Here is a 25,000-nt window from a genome sequence, read left to right as displayed (position 1 = left end):
GAAACCGGTAAGAAACAAGCTAAATGTGATTCGTGTTTGTCGTTTTTTTTTTTTTAGGTCAAAAGAATACTATGATTGGTCAGGTGCAATTATGGTAACCATGGTAACCCGTCCCACCTTTACTCCACCTTCTATAAAAGTGGCTGATTTATGGGGGAGTCTGAATTGGCGCTGGGCTTTTTTCCTCCAGCTGCTCGGCAGCAGAAATGCTCTAAGGTTTTAGCTGGCGAGTCGCAGCACGACTCATTTAGAGCCAAGCTAATGAGAAGAGGCATCAGAGGAATATTGGCCAGGAGCAAAAGTATTTTCTCTGCTGTATAAACAGTTGAAATGTGGGAACGCAGATAAGACCGCTCTGAAAACACACAGATTAAATAAAATAAAATAAAAAAGGAGTGCAGGAGCGAAGCCAGAGGGAAAATTTCTTCTGCGGCACAAAATAAACTCGATTCTGGTTGATTGTGAGAGCAAAAACTAACAAAACTAAATAAAAACTCAACTTTCTCTGCTATTTAAGAGTATTTCTTTCATTTCAACTAATTATGCTTAAAAATATACCACTATCGATATCAATATCAATACCCAATCCTATATCAATAATGGGTTTCAAGCAGTTCCCTGCAAATTAAATGTAATGTTTAGCTCTACTTTAAGGAATTTGCACCAACAAAAGGTGGATTTTATCACCTTTATTAGTATTTAGGCCCTCAAATAGACTCTCTTGCATTATTAACTGTTAAACTTCACTTTGTTGAAAACAACTGGAAACATTTTCACATAAAATTCAAGCATTTTTAAGCATTTTCAAGGTAAGTTTTCAAACTTTTCCAGCACCACTTTGGAGATAAAAACAATACAAATCAACTAAAAGACAGTTTCAATTCACTTTTACATGATATTTTTAACATGGTTATTAGTAATGTTTTGTGATAAAGTAAACTAAAATGGAATTAAATTTTACGTTTGTATTTTAATTGTCTCACACACTGATGGATCCAAGAGTAAAGAAATCCACCAATTCCAATAAAGTTTAGCATAAGTTAATCTTTATTTAATTTCCACAGATTATTAAGTCACAGAGTTATTAGGAATAATAATTTAAACAATTCAAACAATCGTGTTAAAGTAAAAAACCTTTCTGCTCAAATTCAGTGTAAATAACAATACAGCATCTTTATAAACTTCTGAATTTGAAGAAATAAAAAATAAAAAAATCTCACGTCTGACATTAAGCAAATAGAAACAATTTTAAATATTCTCACTAATATAAAACAATAACATTTTTATCTGATTTAATTTCAAAGTGAGAAAAAATTATTTTTCTAATCTTTAAATATCTGGTGTCAACATTTAAGCTTTTAATCAAATGTTAGATTTTATTACTAATAATAATTAGTAATAAATTACTTTCAAGGACTTTTTACAGAAATAAAAAACTTTCCAAACCTTAAAGACATCGAAATTTTTTTTCCAGGATGTCAAAATAAAAACATGGATAAAAACGCGGTTGTTTTTAAAACAACGTACCTTCAGAAAATTCTTCAGTGCGTCTTCGATTGTGGCGCTCGGAGGTTCTCCAAATAGCGTTGCAGCAACTTTCCTCTCAATCCACGACAACTGAGCAACCTGGAAAATAACCAAATAACCGACCTTAAAACAGGAAAATACCAGACAAAAAATAACAAGAATAAAAGAAAGATACAGAGTAATTTATACCCTTTGGCACCAATTTCATTAAATCATTAAAATTCCTATTATTTTTTATCGGCGCCATTCAGCCAATCAGAGCCAAGGAAAATGGAACGGTGTTCCTGGATTGGCTGGTTTGAAAATCACCATTTTAGCTTCCAAAGCTGCAGTTAAGTTAGAATATTTTAGAAAAATCCTCAAATTTTCCACAAATAATTCCATAAAAAACTCCCCAAAATTTTAAAGTCGCATTATTCTTTATCATCATGTTTTCTTGTCTTTCCCATTCTGAAGAGTGGTTAAGAGAAAAGCACGTCTGCGTCGCATCATATTCATACCCAAACAGGAAGTCTTGGATGAATAATTAAAAGTTTCTATGCACTGATAAATTAAAATTTTGACATGAAAATAGAAATAATTTGCGATATTCTAACTAACCTAAAACAAGACAAGTTTAACCTGATTTAACTTTTTAGTAGGTGTGTAAAAATATATGGTTTCCACTGTAAATAATGTTTTATAAATTTAATCAAACGTTGGATTTCACTTCATTACAAAACTGTGCAGTTTGAATATTGAGCTTTTTTTAGGATTTTAAAATAAAAGCATGGATAGTGCTTGTTTTTTGTAAACTAGCATTATAAAAAAGTTAATATTTTTCACAAATTTTGAGAGTAAAATCACACCAGTGTTTTTACTGGAAGAATAAGATTAATTTATTTTCCCACTCCTTTGCCAGGAATGAAAGTCATTTCTAAAGTTAAAATCTACCAACTTTTTTACATTTCAACTAAAACTTAGTTCAAAATTTTTGTTTTTGTTTTTTTAACAGCAAATTAACATGTTGCATGAAAACAAAATCTGAAAATGTACCAATAAAACCCCTAATGAGAGCCAACATCCAAATATAGCAGCGATGACTCTGAGTAAAGACGTAGAGTGATGGCCATAAAAACAGCCTTTATCTGAATCAGAAACAAACGCCAGAACGGAAAGAACACGAGCCGAACAGAAACAGGATGGAGCTCTCACTCTGCTGCAATCTGATTTAAAGCTAACAATGGCTGCTGTTAACCTCCCAGAGAGCGCCCTGCACAGGCAGAAAAAATCACACAGAACTCCACAAGTTGTCTGCACTACGGCAAGCCGTCACTATCAATAGTTAGACATACATTAACGGCTTGTTCTAAACTGGTTTTTATTATAAACTCAACATTCACGAAATGGAAAAGCTCAGCATCTACTGACAGCGTTTCGGTATAGAAACGTTGCAATACAATGTCACGCCAAAAAAGCTGCATTTCAGTTATGATGAGCATTAGGTTTAGCTGTCAAGTTGTCAACATAAAGCACTAAATCTTAAATGTTCACCTGATATATAAAGGAAAATGGACACAGTGCTTTGGTACTAATTATCAAAACTACAACAACTAGATAACAAGGTCAGGAAAAAGTTTTAATTAAGAAAAATAGCAAATGAGAAGGAAGTAGGTTAGCTATGCTAGTTTGACTATGACAACTTTGACATGCAGATGTACTGTGGAATTCAGTGTGTTTTCGTTCAGTTAAAAAATAAAAAGAGGCAATCTAAACACCAACTCTGGCAGATCATCAGTAGAGCAGGTGTTTAAATTAGCTAATAATTTCCAGATATAAACAATAACATGCAACGTGTCCACAGATTTAGTAGAATCTGTAACTTGCTGAGATGTATTCATGGAAAAAATCAAGCTCAAACACAAAGACTAAACTCCTAGCCTTAATCTTCGAACATTTACAAAGTAAACTTGCCAGCTTCTTTAAATCTTAATTTTAAATGTTAAGCAAGTCAAGATCTTATAATTTATCACTGCTGAAACCATTAAATCAAATTTCGCAGCATTCACAAACAAACGTTAAAATTGTAAATCTATGCTCTGTGTCAAAATGTTAGCATCTGTGCTAGTTCACTTATACTCTAAATATGACCCTCATTAAGTAATGTTTTAAGATCTAATTACTAAATTGGGATTTAACAAAAGTTTTTTTTAGATATTTATTTTAATTGCATTTTTTGCTGTGTGTTTACGTACTGTCAACAATGTCTTCCTGTAACATTTTTAAATTTTCTGCGTTCAAACTCAGAACGTCTCATTATTCATACTAACGGCTTGCCATACTCTCTGAGGTCAGACAGGAGGGAAAGGTCACGTACAGCGTAGCACCAGCGGCCCAGCAGGTAGTAGGACATGGGGTCCTGAGGCTTCAACTCGATGGCTTTATCCAGGTGATCCTGGGACAGAAACAGAGAAACAAGAGGATTTAACGCTGACTCAAAGTTCAGCAGAGACGGATTTTAACGCTGATTCATGGTACGACAGAAAGACGGATTTTAACGCTGATTCATGGTACGACAGAAAGACGGATTTTAACGCTGATTCATGGTACGACAGAAAGACGGATTTTAACGCTGATTCATGGTACGACAGAAAGACGGATTTTAACGCTGATTCATGGTACGACAGAAAGACGGATTTTAACGCTGATTCATGGTACGGCAGCTGTTTTCACCGCTTTCTGTCCCAACCTGATCTGTCGTGCTTCACCAACCCACAAGTTTTTCACAAACACCTCTCACACACGCAAGCCTGCCGCAGCGCCGCACACTCCCCCCGCTGTCACAGACCCTCCCCTTCTTTTCATTTCTGCCCTCTTCAGCTCTCTTTCCCTCTCTCTTTTTTTCCTCTCTCTCATTCACCTGTCAAAGCTCTGAAGGTACACAGTGTTTGGGAAAACTGCTGAGAGGAGATAAAATGCTACGTGCCGTTGTTCCATGCTCTGGTTATGTAAGCGGATGAGTGAAACCTGAACCTTCAGAGCCACATAAAGGCGGTTATAAAGTTGGCCTTCTATCACCAGAATAGCCTTTCCAGGATTAAACAACAAATTTCCCAGGAAGATCTAGAGAAACTCAACACCTTCAGAAATTTACATGCAACATATGAAAATGCTGGAATAGTTTATGATATGTGTGGCTCACCTTAAAGATGTAACCGTTCTTTATCTTGTTTTGTATCGAGTCGTATTCTGCCATGATTCCACACATGATGGCGTACCTGTGAAGACAAAATAAAACTCAGAAGTCAGTTTTTGTGTAAGCAGCTTTTCATGCTAAATAAAGTGTTAAATTTATTTTTGAAGGTAAATTTTTATAGGAAAATTCCTTAAGGTGAATTTTTTGCTGCTGAATTTAAAGTAAAAACAGAATGCCAAAATTCACTGCCTAAAAACGACTCTAATTATACTCTATCTTTCATACTATGTGCCAAAAGGTTGCAAACATTGAAGATGTTGTGCTGCTTACAAATTCCCCCTAAACGTCTTAAACTACATTTTGTTTCAGTAAAACATTAAAGCTTCTCCTGCTCTGCTAGAAAACACGATGGCTCAAGACAGATAAAAATTTTAAAACAACATGTTCAAGTGAAGTGGGGGGGAACCACCATGGAAGAATTAAACACCAGAGAAACAATCATTAATGGAAAATCAACACTGATAAGACAAATACTGCCGCAAATTACCCTGAAAGGCAAACACCAGATGAGGAACTGTGGGCTACTGTGACTAAAGAGCTTTGTGTTTATTTAGCGAAGGCAGCGCGGGACGAGCCCACACAGCCACTGGCTGGCGCTGCGCTGCGTGGGTTTCCAGCAGAGATGCTATCTGTCACCAGCAGGTCCAATGAAAACAGGCAGCTGGATGCAAAGGCTTTGAACGGATCCATCACCTCTGATTAAAGATCTGCTGAAAGCCACAGCGGTTGGCTTATCCTTCGCCTCCATGTGTTAATTAAGTTTTTTTATTTATGCAAGTAGCTGAAAGTCCCTCAAAGCGTTTAGCAACTTGGTCATCAGATCTTCTCAACTTTAGCTAGAGAAAACACTGCAAAAACATAAAATTATACCAAGTACTATTGGTCGAGTTTCTAGATTAAATATCTTGGTACACTTGAAAAAGGACAAAAATAATTTACAGGTAACTTTTCAGCAAGACATAGACACTTGTCTTAAGTCAACAAAACAAGTTCTTGCTCTTTGGCAGATTATTTTATTATCAACTGGCCCTGTGATGTTACCTAGCAACGCCAGCCATGCCCGCCTGTCGCCTAGCAACCCAGTTCTATTGCCACTGGATAACTTGGAAACAAAATAATTTTTGCATGTTATAAGAGGAAAATTCTGCCAATTGAACTAGTGTTTTTAAATAAATATTAAGGAATTATTAACTTAAAATAAACTCCTATTTCTCTGTGAAAAGTTACTTATGATGAGAGGTGGTAGAGAACCCAAACATTGTACTCCAGTAAGAGTAGCACTACTTCAACATCCATCCATCCATCCATCCATCTTCTTCCGCTTATCCGAGGTCGGGTCGCGGGGGTAGCAGCTTCAGAAGGGAGGCCCAGACTTCCCTCTCCCCAGCCACTTCTTCTAGCTCCTCCGGGGGAATCCCGAGGCGTTCCCAGGCCAGCCGAGAGACATAGTCCCTCCAGCGTGTCCTGGGTCTTCCCCGGGGCCTCCTCCCGGTGGGACGTGCCCGGAACACCTCACCAGGGAGGCGTCCAGGAGGCATCCTGACCAGATGCCCGAGCCTCCTCAACTGGCTCCTCTCGATGTGAAGGAGCAGCGGCTCTACTCTGAGTCCCTCCCGGATGACTGAGCTTCTCACCCTATCTCTAAGGGAGAGCCCAGCCACCCTACGGAGGAAACCCATTTCGGCCGCTTGTATCCGCGATCTCGTTCTTTCGGTCATGACCCAAAGCTCATGACCATAGATGAGGGTGGGAACGTAGATCGACCGGTAAATCGAGAGCTTCGCTTTTTGGCTCAGCTCTCTCTTCACCACGACGGACCGGTACAGCGCCCGCTTGACAGCAGACGCTGCGCCAATCCGTCTGTCGATCTCCCGCTCCCTTCTTCCCCCATTCGTGAACAAGATCCCGAGATACTTAAACTCCTCCACTTGGGGCAGGACACCCCCCCGACCCGGAGAAGGCACTCTACCCTTTTCCGGCTCAAGACCATGGCCTCGGATTTGGAGGCACTGATCCCCATCCCGGCCGCTTCACACTCGGCTGCGAACCGCTCCAGCGAGAGCTGCAGATCACGATCTGATGAAGCCAAAAGGACCACATCGTCCGCGAAAAGCAGAGATGAGATCCTAAGGCCACCAAATCGGATCCCCTCAACACCTTGGCTGCGCCTAGAAATTCTGTCCATGAAAGTGATGAACAGAATCGGTGACAAAGGGCAGCCCTGGCGGAGTCCAACTCTCACCGGAAACGAGCCCGACTTACTGCCGGCAATGCGGACCAGACTCTGACACCGGTCATACAGGGACCTGACAGCCCGTATCAAAGGGCCCGGTACCCCATACTCCCGGAGAACCCCCCACAGGGCTCCCCGAGGGACACGGTCGAACGCCTTCTCCAAGTCCACAAAACACATGTAGACTGGTTGGGCGAACTCCCATGCACCCTCCAGGACCCTGCCGAGGGTGTAGAGCTGGTCCAGTGTTCCACGACCAGGACGAAAACCACACTGCTCTTCCTGAATCCGAGGTTCGACTATCCGACGGACCCTCCTCTCCAGGACCCCTGAATAGACCTTGCCAGGGAGGCTTAAGAGTGTGACCCCTCTATAATTGGAGCACACCCTCCGGTCCCCCTTTTTGAACAGGGGGACCACCACCCCAGTCTGCCAATCCAGGGGAACTGCCCCCGATGTCCATGCGACATTGCAGAGTCGCGTCAACCAACACAACCCCACAACATCCAGAGCCTTAAGGAACTCCGGGCGGATCTCATCCACCCCCAGGGCCCTGCCACCGAGGAGCTTTTTAACCACCTCGGCGACCTCGCCCCCAGAGATTGGAGAGCCCAACCCAGAGTCCCCAGGCTCCGCTTCCTCAGTGGAAGGCATGTTGGTGGGATTGAGGAGGTCTTTGAAGTACTCTGCCCACCGGCCCACAACGTCCCGAGTAGAGGTCAGCAGCACACCATCCCCACTATAAACAGTGTTGGTGCTGCACCGCTTCCCCCCCCGAGACGCCGGATGGTGGACCAGAATCGCCTCGAAGCCGTACGGAAGTCTTTCTCCATGGCCTCTCCAAACTCCTCCCACGCCCGAGTTTTTGCCTCAGCAACCGCCCGAGCCGCATGCCGCTTCGCCCGCCGGTACCCATCAGCTGCTTCCGGAGTCCCACAGGCCAAAAAGGCCCGATAGGACTCCTTCTTCAGCCTGACGGCATCCCTCACCGAAGCTGTCCACCAGCGGGTTCGAGGGTTGCCGCCGCGACAGGCACCGACAACCTTGCGGCCACAGCTCCGATCGGCCGCCTCGACAATGGAGGCACGGAACACGGTCCACTCAGACTCCATGTCCCCCACCTCCCCCGGGACGTGTTCAAAGTTTTGCTACTTCAACATATTTTTACTCAATAGTAAAAGAGAAGTGTTAAGGCTGAATATTGCAGAATTAAACAAATTTACACAAAAATGTCAAAACTTAGCATGTTTAAAGACCAAATAAGACAGATTTTCTGTAAAACCATTGATTTGAAGTTTAGTTACTCTTTATAGCTGGAGTACGTATTTTTTACAGAAATGTTTTTTTTTTTTTTACGTTTGTTAAAACTGTCACCATGTTGTATCAAAATGAGGCAAATCAATCTCCTCCACCTCATCCCTGAGATACTCTTGCCGTCTGAATAAATGCACCAAAAAACAACCAACCAGAGCCAAGAGGCGGGGCTTAGTGCCATCAATCAATCTCATGTACTTGCTGCTAATGTGCTCATGGAGGAGATTCAACTTACTGTTACAGAAAAACCATTTATCCTCCACCATTAGCATTCATGGCAGGCTGTAGAGTGATTGACAGCGCTAAGACCCTCCCCCTGTCTCTGATTGGTTGTTTCTGGCTGAGTGGTGTGTTTCTGCAGCTTTTACTGGGAGCACTGGGGGAAGGCAGAGGAGCTTCCACAGGTCATCTCTTATAGTATACTGTCAGGAAGTAATGATAACCAATACGTAAAAAATATAATTTTTAATAAAAGTTACATACTGCAGCTTTAAGGTGGATGAAAACATTAGCAGATGACTTTTATTGTGATTCTCCATTTAGAAAATTAGAGACTCAGAGTCAGTTAATGAGCTCAGCAGTAGAAAAGTTTCTAAAATCCACATCGTTAAAGGCGTCAGGAGGAGCTTGTTGTGACATCGTGATGTGAGACGAGCTGCACCGACATACCAGAGACGAATAGTAACCATCACTGGGATCAGGGATTGCTACAGTCAACCATGGCAGGAGACGCTGGCAAACATCCTGGCCACCACAGGCTCGTGTTGACTCTACTAGACATGCTGCGAAAACGTTCGCCATTAAGGGTCAAAGAGCAACTGCACTGTAAAACATTTGAGCCGCATTTAGCTGTGTCTATTATCTTCTACACTTTAAGTCAAATAAATTCAGCGAGTTTTAGATTTTGAATCTAAATGATTGAGTTTGTGAAAGATAAACTTACAGTAGTAAGTTGTGTTCATTTTTTATTAATTATGTCAAACCTCCAAGAGTTTTTAAGTTAGCACTTAAACTGAAAGAAGAAAAAGAAAAGAGTGGGAACTATTTCCCAGAATGCTTAGCGGCATGTTTTGTATCCTGACATGAAACATTGATCTGTCTCTGTTGTTATTAAGGCAAATGTTCATTTTAATGTCCTGTTTTCACTAAATGTCTGAGCAGAATTCATTGTGACGTTTAATAAAATTCATCATCAGATCAGAAATTTTGTTCATGAAATTTGAAACAAGAATTTAAATTATTCTAAAGTAAAATAAAGTTATTTTAACTTGATATTGAGTAAAATAACAGAAACGTGGCTCTTTAGGTAAGAGCAGTTTTTTTCCCTCTGCATATTGTGAAATAATTATTTGGTTTAAATTGCAGCATTAAGTTAAAACTCACAGTTCAAGATTAATTAACTTAAAAAAATATATTTTAGAGAACTGTGCAGTTGGTAGAGCTGTTGCCTTGCAGCAAGAAGGTCCTGGGTTCGATTCCCGGCCTGGGGTCTTTCTGCATGGAGTTTGCATGTTCTCCCTGTGCATGGTGGGTTTTCTCTGGGTACTCCAGCTTCCTCCCACAATCCAAAAACATGACTGTCAGGTTAATTGATCTCTCTAAATTGTCCTTGGGTGTGAGTGTGCATGGTTGTTTGTCCTGTTCTGTCCTAATTTCTGAGTTAAAACAATTTTCTCGTTGACTTAAACTGCATTTTCAAGGCAGCAGGTGGACTTTCATTTTCAAGTTAAACCACCTTCAAATGTTTTACAGTGCATGCAGAAGCAGCTGAGCCACGTTTTTAACATGAATACTTGATTGTTAAAAGGACTGCTCTTATGCAATGCTACTTTATTTCAGAGGCACGGAGCAGGGAAGAGGAAGAGATAGGATGTAGAGGTGTGTCTGGCCTCAGGGCCCCAACTGCTGGAGCTAACCCGCTCCTTTAAAGTGAGAGCTGAAACACTATCCTGGCTAATAAGAAAAGGAAAGTATCAAAAGGGGAGGAGAGAAGTCGCAATAAATGACAGGGGAAGATGAGGCGACGAAAGAGCGCTTTATTGCGTAAAGTTGGTGCACATGTTCCAATAACATCTCTAAGAAATCCCCTAGTCCACTGGGCAAAGACAAAGAGCCCAAAGAGACAGGTGCTTGGCGGAAACAGCAGATAGATTTCAGCTTTCAGATCCAAACACGAACAGCCAAACGCAGAGAGTTGCCAGATGGGACTCCAGGCTAAAACTTGTACAGAAACAGGGCGAGGAACTGCCAAATGTTTCAAGACAGTGTGCAATGTGTACAGTTTGCTGACACAATTAGCTCAGGACAAAAACAAAGTGATACTGTTTTCTCTACCGTCTCAGAGGATTGCTGGGAGTGAAGTCTACAAGTTTTTGCACCAAAATGAGTGAAAAACTGTGAAATGAAGCAAAATATGCATTTTATTGCATACATTATTAGTTTGCTACAATTGTGCAAGCAAGAAACGGGTATTTTGCAAAGTTTGGCTATAAATATGAGGAAAGCATCCACTAAAATCTTTTTAGTGCACTAAAAAATCACAAAGTCTTACTATTTTTGGTTTAGTTTCCAATGCAAATACTTTAATATAATTGAAATAAGACAAAACTAACTTGTTTTAAGTAAATAATTTCTTAATATTATTAAAACATTCTAGTTCCACTGGCAGATAATTTCTAATGCTATAAGTGAAATAATCTGCCAGTGGAATTAAAACGTTTTCATCAAAATTAAGGAATTATTGGTTCAATATTTTGCCAAAAAGTTACTTGTAGGTTAGTTTTGTCTTCAGTACAAAATAGATCAAAAATACTTGGTAGTATTTTGTGTTTTTGCAGTGTGAATAAAAGCAAGTGTAGACCATAAAGAGCAAAACCTGAGATGACTCACTAATCATGCCAAACCCGTTTCTTCCATTAAAGCACCAACAAAAGAGCTCACAAGTCTCTCTGGTTTTTTTTTTAAAGAACATCTGAGCTTCATCGGCAAGATGAGACACCGGAGCGGTGCGGAGCCAGAACAGCAGCACCTTTCATAGCTGCTGCTACTCTCGGATCATCAAAGTAGGTTTGTTCTGCTAGCCTTCCTCACCCAGCCTATTAAGCTGTCACTCACTCCGTCTCTGTGTGCATTCATTAACATCTAAACGTCATTTTTATGTGACTGACTTTAAAGAACAGGTTAACATCCTCAAAATCATCTAGAGGTGTTTCATTTTAACTGCATGTTAAAAAGTTTAAAGGGCATGCATTATGCAAAAATTCTTGTTTTGCCCGGTTTTGTATTTCCTTTTGGGTTTCTACTGCTTCTAAAAACAACCCGAGCACTTAAAAAAAAAAACATAAAAAAAAAACAACCAGCTGCTTTTGGAAATAAATTAATAATTTTTTTGGTGTCTGGAAAAGGAGCAGTGTCAAAAACCTTTGGAATGTAACATCATAAATCAGCAGGCACTGGCCGTTACCTAGCAACCCCAGCAGAGTTCTGCTCGAACCTAGCAACCCCAGCAAAGCCTGGCCAGTTATCTACACTGCATAAAGAAAATTTTACCCAGTATTTTTGGTTCAGTTTCTAGTAAAATATCGTAGGCCACTTGTTATTAAACAAAACTAACTTGCAAGTATCTTTTCAACAAGATATAGGAGTCAATAATTCCTTAATATTGATTTTAAAAAAGTACTATGTAGTAATAATCTGCCAGTGGAACTAGTAAGTTTTCATCAATATTAAGGACTAAGTAACTAAAAACAAGCTCCTATATTTTGCTGAAAAGTTATTTCAAGTGTATTGAGATATTTACACTAGAAACTAGACTAAAAATATAGGTAAGATTTTGAGTTTTTGTAGTGTAGCATCCCAAGCTAAGCTCTAGCACATTCGGTTTTACAGCTGTACAATGGCTGCTCAAACTATATATTAAAATCTGATTATCAAAGAATGATTTTGTTCAATAAATGTGATGAACATGTTTTGTATAGACCAGGGGTCCCCAAAGTGGGTCCTGGAGGGCCGGCATCCTGCATGTTTTAGTTCTCTCCCTGGTTTAACACACCTGGATCAAATGACGGCTCATTAGAAGCCTAAGAAGAACATTGACATGCTGAAAAGGTTGTTACTACCACCAGGGAGAGAACTAAAACATGCAGGATGCCGGCCCTCCTGGACCCACCCTTGGTATAAACCACAGTCCTACTGTTCAAGGGAGCATATTAGGTGACCTTTAATGCCTGATTGTGCTTTTGGGCAAAGAGGGTAAAAAACCAGCTTGGTAAGTAGTTTCAGTGGGGAGCAGGAAGTGAGTTGCGCTGCATCTAAACAGCAGCTGCCAAAGTGTGACAAGATGAACAGCATTCACAGAAAAAGAAAAAAACGGTGACAAGTTTTCTCACGGCATCTGTGCTCTAAGTAAACAGTTACCTGCAACATAAACTTCCTTTCAACACCTGGCAGCGCTCCACCAGTCCCACCCTCCTCCGCTCTCAGAGCAGCTCTACCTAATTTGACCCGCTCATTCAAGTCGGACTCTTTTACTGCTTCATTTCAGGATCTCGCTAATCCCATTAGCAAAAATTAGATTACCCATTAAGCCGTTTCTCTTTATTAGCTAAACAAACGAGGCTTTGTGTTTCGGTTGACATCGCGAGCCGAGGCCAGTTGTTAACTAGTCTACTGAGAGAACAAGGCTTCAGTCTTACAGACGAAGAAACGTCTGCAAAAACCAAACGAACCTGCATGAACTCAGCCGCAAAGGAAAATATGTTTCAAGAATTTCTGACACTCAGAATGAGGAAGAATTCATGTTATGTAAACAAGCAAATCATGCTATTATTATAAGCAGTAACAGTACAAAGGAGGAACGTCTGTAACAAAGCATTCGTTGGAAATACAAAGTACACTGATGCCTTTAAGGCTTGAGGAACAGCATTTAGTAGCAGCAACACTCAGTGCAATTTTCTCTTTGACTTAAGGCGCCGCTTTAGAATGTTTTTTCTAGAGTGGGAAAGTTTTTAACCCTTTCAGGCCTGCGTCGACAAGGAAATGCCACATTCCTGTTGAGTCCACCTTAATCGAAGTCCAGTTCATTTGTCTAGAAAGTTCAGTTTATTTTTCTGGAGGTGTGAAAACGCAATACAACCCCAAAAAATGCTAAATCTGGTCGGCCTATAAACCTCTGAATCTATTCAGATGAAGTGAACTGTGGTGCAGTTTGAGTGCATATGTGAACGCCAAGCGGACTGGAGAAAACAGGAAGTGAACTACAGCGCAGGGCATTCTGGGTAAATAAAACCAAATCGAGCGAGAGTTTAGCGCTGGTGGGAGAAATCTTACAAACTCTAAAATCTGACTCTACTCCATTTTTCTTTATATTTTGTGAAGAAGGAAGTTGATCTGTGTCTTCAGATATTTTAATGTTTCATTCAGTGGTTCTTGAAATAAGACAAAACTAACTTTCAATTATTTTTCTGCAAGATATATAGAGGCTTGTTTGAAGTCAGAAGTGACACTGGCAGATTATTTTACACACAAAAAACATTTTCCCATGTAATAAGTAAAATAATCTGCCAGTATAACTAGTTCTTTTTCATCAATATTAATGAATTATTGACTTAAAATAAAGTTCAGGAGAGAGATAAGAGGGAAACAGAGGGGACCTCCATGGAAAAAAGTACAAAATAAAATTATATATAAATAAAAAATAATAAAAAATACAGGAAATACACATCTAGTAAATTACAAAAAAAAGGAAAAATAAATAATATGACATCTAATCAGGTACAGAAGGAAATTTATTTTAAATAAAAAAGTAATTCTAACAAAAACGCTTAAATTGTAAAACAATGTCTCAGATACTAAAACAAGTTTGGTCTGATTTAACTTCAGACAGCGAGTAAAAGCCATTTAAGTCTTTTTATTCAGTTTATGTAACGGGACACATTTCAGGCAGATTCTTCATCTAGTCAGCAGTCAAGTTTTGACATGAGCAGATTTTTTAGATGTGAAACACAAAGGGCCTGCAAACAGGATTTTTACCTCCCAGACCTAATTAACAGGAGAGAAGACTCTTTTTTTTTTTTTTTGCAACAAGCACATAGCAAAATATTTAGTCACTGTTAAACTGACTAACATGCAACTTCTGCAGATTTACGGATGTTTCTGGATAAAAATGAAATTTTCTCCCTCATATCCCAAAGCAGTTCACCTGTGCAGGTGTAAACAGTGAATGAAGAACTACAACTGTAATATCAGACATTAATCACACCAGTTCTTCCAGTATAACTGTCAATATATGTCAGCGGGGTTAACCCTGGCTCTGTTTACATTCCTGAAACTGGATGTGATTCTATCAGATTGATGTTTGGGAAGTTGGTTGACATTATCTCATAAATATGCTTGACTGCATCGCCTGCACTGAGAGTTCGTGTTTCTTTATTTACTTATTTCTTCACTAGTTGGTTGAAAGAAAAGCTAGAAGGTCACCCAGCATTTAACTTGGGACCTATCCATGTTTACTGGTTACTAATCTCTTGTTTTGTTGTGTTTTGTAAAATGAACCATCTTTGTCATGTATTTAAAGTTTCTGCTTCACGAACTCAGAGGAACATGTTGTGCTTGGGTTTGACTCTAAAAGAATCAACAGAATCAAGATTGACAGAACAGGAACAGATGGAATCTCAACAAATACAAAAAAAAAAGGGAAGTTAAGTGGAAGGAAGACGTGTGGTAGAGAAAGAGAAGGGAAAGCATAACGGATAACTGAGACTTATTGTGTTTTGAATGCAGTTCTTTACTGATCCCCATAAATGATGGGTGTCAAACTCGTTCTCATTTGGGCCATATCAACATCACAAAGGTCCTGAAAACGGCCGGATGCGGCAGAAAGTACTGATAAAACTAAACATTAAGAAACTATGATGACTTTTTCCATTGAAATGTCTGACATTTGTTGTCTTGAACATATATTTTAATATTTTTACCCTCTGACAAGCTAACGTTTGGATTTTTATTAGATTTAAGCCAAAATAACCAAAAACAGAAATAAACAATCAATACGTCATTAAATAAACATGAGCAGAGTTGGGTAATATTTACTCAATTACATTCACTTGAGTAACTTTTTTGAAAAATATATGTTTTCACTACTCTTTAGTTTTTATGTTTACCTGAATAATTTTATTACGAAGTATTTCTGCTCTTACTTGAGTAAAATTTCTGGATTTTCTACCCACTGAATTAAAAACAAACATGTTTTTATTGAAAGAAGCTGATTTGAAAAAAATTTCTTTTGCCTGATTTTATTTTTTTGTGACTAATATAAATTATTGTCATTTTTGTCCAAACTTTCTACTTCACTTTATCTGATGATGTAATTTTTAAATATTAAATGATAATTTGATCAGTTACTCGGTAGTTGAGTACCAAATACTTTTTAACTCCTGAGTAAATTTGGGTGTTTTCTAGCCACCTCCGTACATGAGCTTCCTATTTTTAATTAAGTAAGCTAATAAACTAAATTATATTTTAATATGACATGCACAAGCATTTACCAGAATAAAAAGATGAAAAAAGGGAGAAAATGTAAAAACTTACCACTGATGACTTTCAGCACATTTGGGATTCACTTTAATGGCCTCTTCACCAATCGCTTTACCTAAAACAAAAAAGTAAAAAGATACTAACTACCATTTAAACTCAAATTCAACATTTATTTTTAAAGGTTACAATGTGGATGTATCATTAAAAATGTTTATAAATATGCCTAAATGCATAAATTATTATTTTTTTTTTATACATTTCTCTTTTTGATACAAAAAAGAATATTTGGTGAAATAAAATGCTTTGTTGACCAAAAGACATCCATAAATCAAAAAATTTGGCTTTAGATAAAACGATGAAAACAAAAGTTAGATGATGAAACGACATCCAGGAGGAGTTTTAAATCTGTCACTGCTCCATGGAAAATGTCATATCAGCTCTAATTATCTCAAAATGTTCCTAAAATAGCCACAGGGTGTCTGCTGACTGTGATGAGCGGCGCGGTGATGAGGAAGGATTAAAGTTCAGAGGAACAGGCCCTTCCTGTTTGGACCAGAGAAAACTCGTAAAAATAGCCTCTGTTCATTAAGGGGAAAAGAAAAACAAACGCTGCTGTCTGTAGGAAAAGGTTCAGGAACGTCACTGGAAAATGTTTGGTTTCGTCATGGACTCTGGAAAAAACTCAGATTCAATCATTTACATAGTGGAAAATAAAAAACTATGCATTGTTTTCCTTCGACATATATAATTATGCTATAAATTAGATATAAACCCATAAAATACCCTGGTGTTTGCTGATGATGCAGAACAAAATGTGGAAAAGTGAAGTGAAGCCTAAGTGTAATCAATGCATATTTTAAAATTCCTAATTTCACACACATTTAATGGTAGTTTTAATACTTTGTTCAGCATTTTAACCAGATTTAGAGAAACATCAATCTCAGTTTTAAGTTTCTAGCCTCAAAAAATACCATAAAAAAGATAAATGAGTATCAATTCAGTCAAAAGTTAAAGTGTTAAAATTATAAAAGTTGTGATGAGGCAAATCAAAGATATAACGTCCAGGATTTGTTACATTTTTCCTTTTGAGAAAATGGAAGAAATTCTGGATATTTTTTTTCTCCAAAGTTAATTTAAATATTTTCCACACTTTTCAGCTCAGCTGTGGAAAATAGAAGTTAAATGACCAGGAGGATCACAGAGTAAAGAATCTGTTCAAAAAGGAATCTGTTCAGAAACAATAGTTATTCAAAGACAGGAATCTTTTTAGAATCAAACAAATAATGTTCAGAGTAAAGATTCAATTTACAGTAAAGAATCTGTTCAGAATCTATTCGGATTAAAGAATCTGTTCAGACTAGGGAATCTATTCGCATTAAAGAATCTGTTCACTCAGGAATCTACTCAGACTAAAGAATCTGTTCAGACTAGGGAATCTATTGAGACTAAAGAATCTGTTCAGACTCAGGAATCTATTGAGACTAAAGAATCTGTTCACTCAGGAATCTATTCAGACTAAAGAATCTGTTCACTCAGGAATCTATTCGGACTAAAGAATCTGTTCAGACTAGGGAATCTATTCCGACAAAAGAATCTGTTCAGTGTAAAGAATTAAAGTAAATAATCTGTTCAGAATCAAGAATCTGTTCCGTTTGATTAGGACTGGATTGGAAATTGTGCTAAAGTCCAAATAAATCTTTATAAAACCTTCAGATAATCTGCTGAACTGCTGATATAATAACTGTTAAAAAATGTTAAACGTTCAAAGTGAGTCTTTTAGTAAAATTGAGCAGCGATGTTTGTAGGTTACCGTTTTCTGCATGAGTCTTTTTCTCCTCCAGAGGGACGGTAACGTCGTGAACGTCGCAGTACGCTCGGGTCAGCCGCCACAGAAACTCTGAGTTCTGCCCAAACTGCAGAAGTGAACCACATTATGAGACGCCGCCATGTTTTCTGCCTCACTGGCAGAGAAAGTAAACTCACCTCGTCTCTCTGCTCCAGAAGGACGCTCAGACTTTCCCTTTTGTCCGACTCGCCGCCCTGACGCAAGCGGTCGATTCTGTCGAGGAGGACGGATAGCTTGCCTTGAGTTTGCTCTTCATCGCTTTGCTCTTCATCCTCGGAGTCTGTCAGCGCAGTCATGTACCTGTAATCACAATCAATCAATAAAATAACAGGTTTTATCGACTCAAAGCTGCAATTTGTAGCTAATGTAGATGATAAATGTGCTTTAAGCTTTAAATGTCCCAAAATTATACACTTTATAAAACTATTACGAAAATTATGTGGGTGTTTTAGCCTAGGCTGAAAAGTAACAACATTGATTTTTATGCATTGTTATTATTTTTTGGAATTGTGAAAGGTAATTGAACCATTTCCCCGATAAAAATTGGTAATATCAGGGGGGCCATCACACCTAAAACAAGTTTTTCTTCTACTTTGAAGCTGCATGTGGTTATTTTGGGAGTCAATGGGACTGAACTGGGACAGACAAAGTGCATATTTTTTGTTCTACATATCTTACAGTGAAATTAACAAAAGAAATGTTACAAATAAAAATGTTCTGGACAAGTTTCAAAGAATTGACTTATAATCTTTTATATTGAGAATAAAAAAAGCAGTAAAGCAGGATGTAGTCTTTCTCAAACTGTGGTTCCCCGGGCGCCCCCTAGTGGTCAGAAAGGTACTGCATGTAAACGACCGTTTATATGCCGTGACGTCAGCTAAAAGTGTGACGCTACAGCTAGCTTACCAAAGGATCGTGTTTAAAAATAATAACGAATAAGTGGATTAAAACCTGGTCACTCAAAAGAAAGAGTGAAGGTACAGGTGGAAAGAAAACAACTCCAGGATTACTTATATGACCGGAAGAAGCCGAGTCATTCATGTCGTTCACGAACGGTTCAATTTTTTCAACAGGTAGGACTCAAGTTGGTGAGAACTGTTCTTTGTTGTTTACGACTTTGCTTACTTATAATTCTCTGCTCAACGTTAACGGCTAGTATTTTTAATTATTTAAAAATAGTTAACTTAAATTAATTAAATACAACAGATAAATACAAATGATAGAAATGGGTGGATAATGTTTGTATTTAATGGTGCAGAAGACGATTTTTTTTTCTGGCAAAGCGACTCAAGTCTGTTTTTTTATTTTATTTTATTGTGCTTCTAAGTTACAAATGGCCCTAAGATGTTTTGGTACACACACAAAACTTGGTAGTAAAGAACAACTTATCAAACACATGAAAATTTAGATATTTTATTGGAAAGGTTAATCCACACTCTGTAAATAACTCAATGGTTTTGTTATGACCATTCACATTTACCAAACAAAGAAAGCAACAATTAATGAGTTAAGAGACTAATTACATTTTAGGTTGTGTATATTAAGATGTGTTATTGTGGGGCAATTTAACATTATGTGATCCGTGAGTGAAAACGTTTGAGAAACTCTGATTTAATTCAAACAGCTTTTACTGGCAGGATGCTAAATTTGGCAAACCATCAAACAGGCTGAAAGTTTCCACCTTCTTGCTCTTGATGGAGAAACAATAATCTCCTTGTGAGCTTTTTCTTCTCACTAATCAACATTCAGAACAATCTTGTCATAACGAACATTTTTAATAAACCACATGCTACCAGGTGGTGATTATACAAGATCAATCTTCATGTCTTGTTTGCACACAAAAATGGCACCTGGTATGTTTACATAAGTGGGGGAACTTAATTGTTTATAATTTTTAGTGGTTGACGTCTGACGTCTGTCGAGTTTACAGGAACATGGGGGAACTTGTTCAGCAGGGTACGGCACGCAACGCTCGCATTACACGTTTTATGGAGCCTTTTCAATCGGAGGCGCAAGCTTGCACCAACACCCAAAGCTAACAGTTGAAAGCCAGAGGTAGAAATATAGGTGTAATAAAGTTAAAGGTAAGAATCAAAGATGCAGACACCATGAAAAGCGTCTATTAAGTGTTGGCAGCAGCTGCATGTGCGTCAATGGTGGTTAGAGAATATTTGGGGCCGTGAGGCACTGTTTAGAGGGGATGTGTCAGAGCGGGTCGCAGACAGGAACAACGTAGGTCCGACAGGTGTTTCATGCCAAATGCCGCATGCTAACTCCACCCAACAACACACACTCCGACTGTGATGCACTGCAGAGGTTTTATTCATTTTATTCAATACGAATCAGGACATGCCTGTGTTCTGGGATCAAGAAATCATGTTCGTTTATTAAACAACAACAGAGCCACAATGGAAATGCTTCTATTGGATTAAAGATGGAAAGTAGCAGCTAAATATTCCTGATTAAAACCTTTTATTAACTGATGAGAAAAGCCTCATAAACGAAGGCGCTTTGGCAGTTTGCCGTTGTGGAGCTCTGAGGTGTGTTAGCACAATGCCAAGCAGGAAATACGTCCGGAATCACCTCAGAGCTCAGCGTCTAAATAATGTCATGATATAATAGAAAGTCCATCCAGTTTAAATTGGAGGATTTACAAATCAGAGCAGAATAAAATAATCTGGTTCAGCAGGTTCTAAAGTAACTAACATTCAGGGTTTCCCCCAGTGTATCGTACGCCTGGCGGGCTGCCAGACCTTAGTTGACACCCCCCGCCAGGTTAGTCGCTTGTTTGTTTATTTTAAATATTTTTTTTCAAAATACATCAGTAACAGTGATAGTAAAGACAGGTTAAGCTAGGTTTACAGGTGACACAGTGAACTTGGCACAGATCACATGTGTCACTTTTATCTTATAATTGTTTATTTATTAGGAGAGGAATCACCTATAATGCCATTTATATCATCCATCAGTAGCTGCCTTTCTTTTACAAATGTGAATAAATCTTTGTTGATATTCTGCCAATGTAGGAAAAAACACAATTTTACCATTGTGGTGTTTCCATTAAATGAAAAATTAAATTAAAATCAAACTTTATCATGTGATAAGTCATTAAAAATCATAGCAGTTATATAACATATGTTCATAATTCAGCCATCGAGGAGACAGTGGCGTTTTATTCAGCCGTTGGAGTGATGGACTGTTATACTTGGGAGCGGCTACATATGCTTTGTTTTGGGGAAATTGTAGTCGGCCATTTTACAGAAGAGCAATTGATTCGATGGAAACGCAGCTATTGGTAGCAAAGACAAGTTAAGCTAGGTTTATAGGTGACACACTGAATATGGCGCAGATCGAATGTGTCACCTTTTACTCAAAATGGTCTGTTTAGCAGGTGAAAGTTCACCTGTACTGCTGTCTATATGATCCTGCTGTGAAGGCTGACTTTTCAGAGGTAAGGCACCAACTTGCTCAGTTCACCCAGGCTCAACGAGAACTGCAAAGATTTGTAGATGTGCTTGTCGAGGTTTGTGTTGAGTGAGACTGATATGAGCACATATATCTTTGTGAACAAAGAATAATGTGTGAAAGTCACTAGAGGACAGCAGCCAATCTTTACAGGAGTCGATGTCCCAATAAATTCCTCCAAAGATCAGAGCTTCATCCCCGACTCTGAGTTTTAGTTGGAATGTTAAACCAGTGTTTCCTAACCCTGGTCCTCAAGGCTCACTGCCCTGCATGTTTTAGGTATTTCCTTGCTTCAGACCAGCTGATTTCAATTGATGACTGATTTACAGGCGTTTGTTGAATTGCAATCAGTTGAATCAGGCACATTAAATCAGGGAAACCTCAAACATCTAGGACAGTGTGCCTTGAGCACCAGGGTTGGGAAACTGTGTTAAACAATTAAGTTTTACTTTGGTACAATTGAAAGGGTTGTGAGGAGAAAGCCTGGTGTTGGTTTGAAATTAATCACAACATATCAGTACTAACACCTCATTCCTCCTGTTAAGCACGGCGGTGGCTGGGTGATGATTTGGGCTCGTTGTGCAGCCACAGCACCACGAACTCCTCTGTACTCAACAGCATTTTAAAAGAAAATGTGACCAAAACTGGATCATCAACAGGACAATGATCCCAGATACAGAAACAAGACTACAACAGCATGGCTGAAAAAAATTTACTCAATGTCTTGAAATGGCCCAGTCAAAGTTTAGACCTTAGTCCGATTGAAATGCTGTGGGAAGTGTCAGGAACCTGAAATTGTGTCATTTAATTCAAAGTTAGATATTTGTAAAAGGCCACACATTAATTTTCAGACTCAGCAGATGAAAGAGCAGCTAATTACTGGCATACCCTCCGTCACACGCAGCATTTCTGCAGAAGAGTGGAAGAGCATCCAGACTTAACGCCATCAGGAACCTTAATCTCTGTCTGTTTTCATTTTATAATTTTAGGATAAAGCGCTAAATCCTTTTAACAACCTTCCTCTTTATACTAAGTCCCCAAATAAACCCTAAAACCCAAAACTCAAATTATTCGTTGGCCAACACACCTCAGCTTAAAAGACATCTAAATGGGCGTGTTTTCGTGTTTACCCTCATTCTTGTGGTCGCTTTTTTCTTTTTAGTCTAGTCGCACAAAATCACATGGAGCTGCAACAGATGTGGCTGATCTTATTCTGAGCTGCGTCGTTCGCTCATTCATTCCCCGATTCATTCATATTTTGTACCATTTCTTCATTCAGCAGTCGGCTTTTCCGCCCTCCAATTATTTACTTAGTGGAGCTGGAGAGACACGCAGCACAGGACTGAGCGATCAGTGCATTCCTGTCACGCCATTGCACGGCTCATGAATCTCGTATGTTGAAAGAAAAAAGACACTAAGGATGTTTTTGTATCACCGTGTTTATGTAATGTGCGTTAGCTCGTTTTGGAGCCGTTATTTTCTGTGCAGAGACCTTGGAAGTGACAGCCTCTGAAAGAAGATGTCAAAATATTGCTAAATAGGAATTTTATCGCTGATCAGGCGTATCATCACCATCTACAACAATGTTTTCCTCTGTGTAGTCAAATATCTACAGATAATTTGCTCACAACAGTTAAAAAATAATCAGAAATGATGTTGCCTCACACTGCAAAAACACAAAATCTACCAAGAAATTTTGGTCTAGTTTCGAGTGCAAATATCTTTGCACACTAGAAATAAGACAAACTAACTTAAAATAACTTTATAGAAAGGTATAAATAAGCCACAAGCATAGAACTAGCTCTCGCTTTGTTCCTAACTTATTAACAGTATTACTCAATTACAATGTTTGAGTACTATACCCACCTCTGAGTAATACTAAGATAAATATCAGTGATATTTACTGTATTACTTACTGCTGAACTAGCTAAATTAGCCTAGCTAATGTAGCTCTTATCTGCTAGCTAAGAAGGACATGTAGCCTACGTGTTTTACAGGTACTTACTCTTCCAGTCACCAGAAACTTGTTATTCACATGAAGAGTTTGTACTTCCTTTACAAATCCATTTAAACATTGATTGTATTCGTTCATGGATTTCAGGCCGTGAAGCTCCTCCATTTTGTACCCTCTCTGTTCAATAACTAGTTAATTATATCATAGTATGAGATTGGAGGCAGCTTGTCCACATCGTCTGACATATTTTCCTTCTCTGCCTCATACGGGTCGATTCCGACAGCGACCATGTTGTTCATGTATCTTTCTCTCGCTCACTGGTCAACAGTGTCCACATATTTTCTTTTTGTTTGTCCCCAAGCACGAGTTTCCCTATTGAGAATGCGCGGATCATTTACGGTTCAGACTTTATTTGTTGATATTGAACACGTGTCTATCCCGATATATATTGTTACTCATTTATTGCCAAGCCCTTTTCAGGTTTTCAGTTCTGGACTAAAACTCTTTTTTTCTTCATCCCGTTTTGTTGTTCCGTATTCAGATGCAAGCAGACATTCAAAATGCCGCGACTGAATGCCACCTTGCAACACTCCACCTTTTGTAAAAAGTCAAGGATTAGAAGAGCTGCACTTTAATTTTCTACCAGTGCTGGGAATCAGCCACTAGGTTTGAAGACCCCAAGGGCCAAAGAAAGGACGTCTCAAAAGAGCTTAGCGGTGCCAGTCTCTGTGGTTACCCTGTTCAAAACAAACAAGAGTTACCATCCCAACATCTCTGGGCCTGGGAACATGCCGTCCAACTTATTCATCGTCTGTTGACAGGATCAATGAAAGGCTGCCTTTAAACAATGCCTGACTGACTGGAGAGAGTCCAGTTATTTAGCCCCCATCCCTTCCTGGAAGCTTAACAGGGATTCTAATGTAGGGTTTACCCCTACACTGTAAAACGTAATGAGTGGAATTTACTTAAAAAGCTTACGCAAACTTGGTGCCTAGAAAAAATGTTAGTATGTGCAAACCATACGTCTTAAGTTTACACAACTTGACTAAATTGATAATTTCATGTTTAATGACATAAAATTACATAAAACCTAACGACTGTAAAAGTAGTTGTCTTTACTTAAAAAATATATTCAAACCTGTTGCCTCAAAATGTTTTAGCTTAAGTAACTGAGTACTATTAACTTGTGAGGATAACTTAATAAATTTGACTATGTTGTAATTAAACACCGTAAGCATAATTTTTTAAACTTGACACGTTGCATGTCATTGTTTACATCCGGAAATTTCATGCTTGTAAAAGACGATTCTTTCATCCATCCGTAGCCGCGCTGCTGTGGTGGAACAACTCTGTTAACAAAATAACGCCTTTAGATGTACCTGTTATTAATTTAGTGCAGTTCGCCACAGCAAAGGGAGAAATAACGCAGAAAATCAGTTAAAAAACAACTCAAAACGTTTTCTTTTTTCTCTCTCTCTCTGTGTCAACTACGCTACACAGACTCGTTGCCATAGCAACAGGTTGATAACAGCTCCACTAGTGTGTCAGGATTCAACACCGAAAAAAGTGCAAATCTTTCCAACACAAGAACAGAACATTCAGTCCGTTACAGTTTTATGTTTTTAGGCTTGATGTTCATCGTTGCTATTAGCTAATCTAACACAGTGGTGGTTGATTAGCTAATTAAACATCTGTTCTGTGATGCGACCCACAGACAGAGAGTCGGTGTGCGGGACGCCTTTTATAAATGAACCGAAACACCAAATTCCACAGCACATCTACATGTTAAGTTTGTCAAAGTCAAGCTAGCAAAACTGGCCTACTGACCTTTCTCTCACGATTAAGTCTCTTAAAAACTTAACATCTAAGAAACTTTTTAAAACTGTTTTAACA

The 25,000-nt window shown here is 38.7% G+C and overlaps 1 protein-coding gene across 1 annotated transcript in view; it reads right to left on the bottom strand.

Annotated features, from left to right (window-relative positions):
- The window catches only part of LOC102221528 (regulator of microtubule dynamics protein 2), a 44,960-nt gene that overhangs the window by 3,048 nt on the left and 16,912 nt on the right, over positions 1-25,000 (bottom strand). The window contains exons 5-10 of the mRNA XM_005795258.2: positions 17,826-17,988; positions 17,653-17,755; positions 15,897-15,957; positions 4,709-4,784; positions 3,884-3,961; positions 1,528-1,626 (exon numbers count right to left, since the gene is read on the bottom strand). Coding sequence (XP_005795315.1) covers positions 1,528-1,626; positions 3,884-3,961; positions 4,709-4,784; positions 15,897-15,957; positions 17,653-17,755; positions 17,826-17,988 — 580 coding nt within the window. The remainder of the gene's footprint in view (positions 1-1,527; positions 1,627-3,883; positions 3,962-4,708; positions 4,785-15,896; positions 15,958-17,652; positions 17,756-17,825; positions 17,989-25,000) is intronic.

The sequence above is a fragment of the Xiphophorus maculatus genome, chromosome 22 (assembly GCF_002775205.1).
Source record: "Xiphophorus maculatus strain JP 163 A chromosome 22, X_maculatus-5.0-male, whole genome shotgun sequence".
In the NCBI taxonomy this organism is placed as follows: Eukaryota; Metazoa; Chordata; class Actinopteri; order Cyprinodontiformes; family Poeciliidae; genus Xiphophorus; species Xiphophorus maculatus.
The sequence above is the reverse complement of the archived record's forward strand: the minus strand, read 5'-3'. Positions and strand labels throughout refer to the sequence as shown.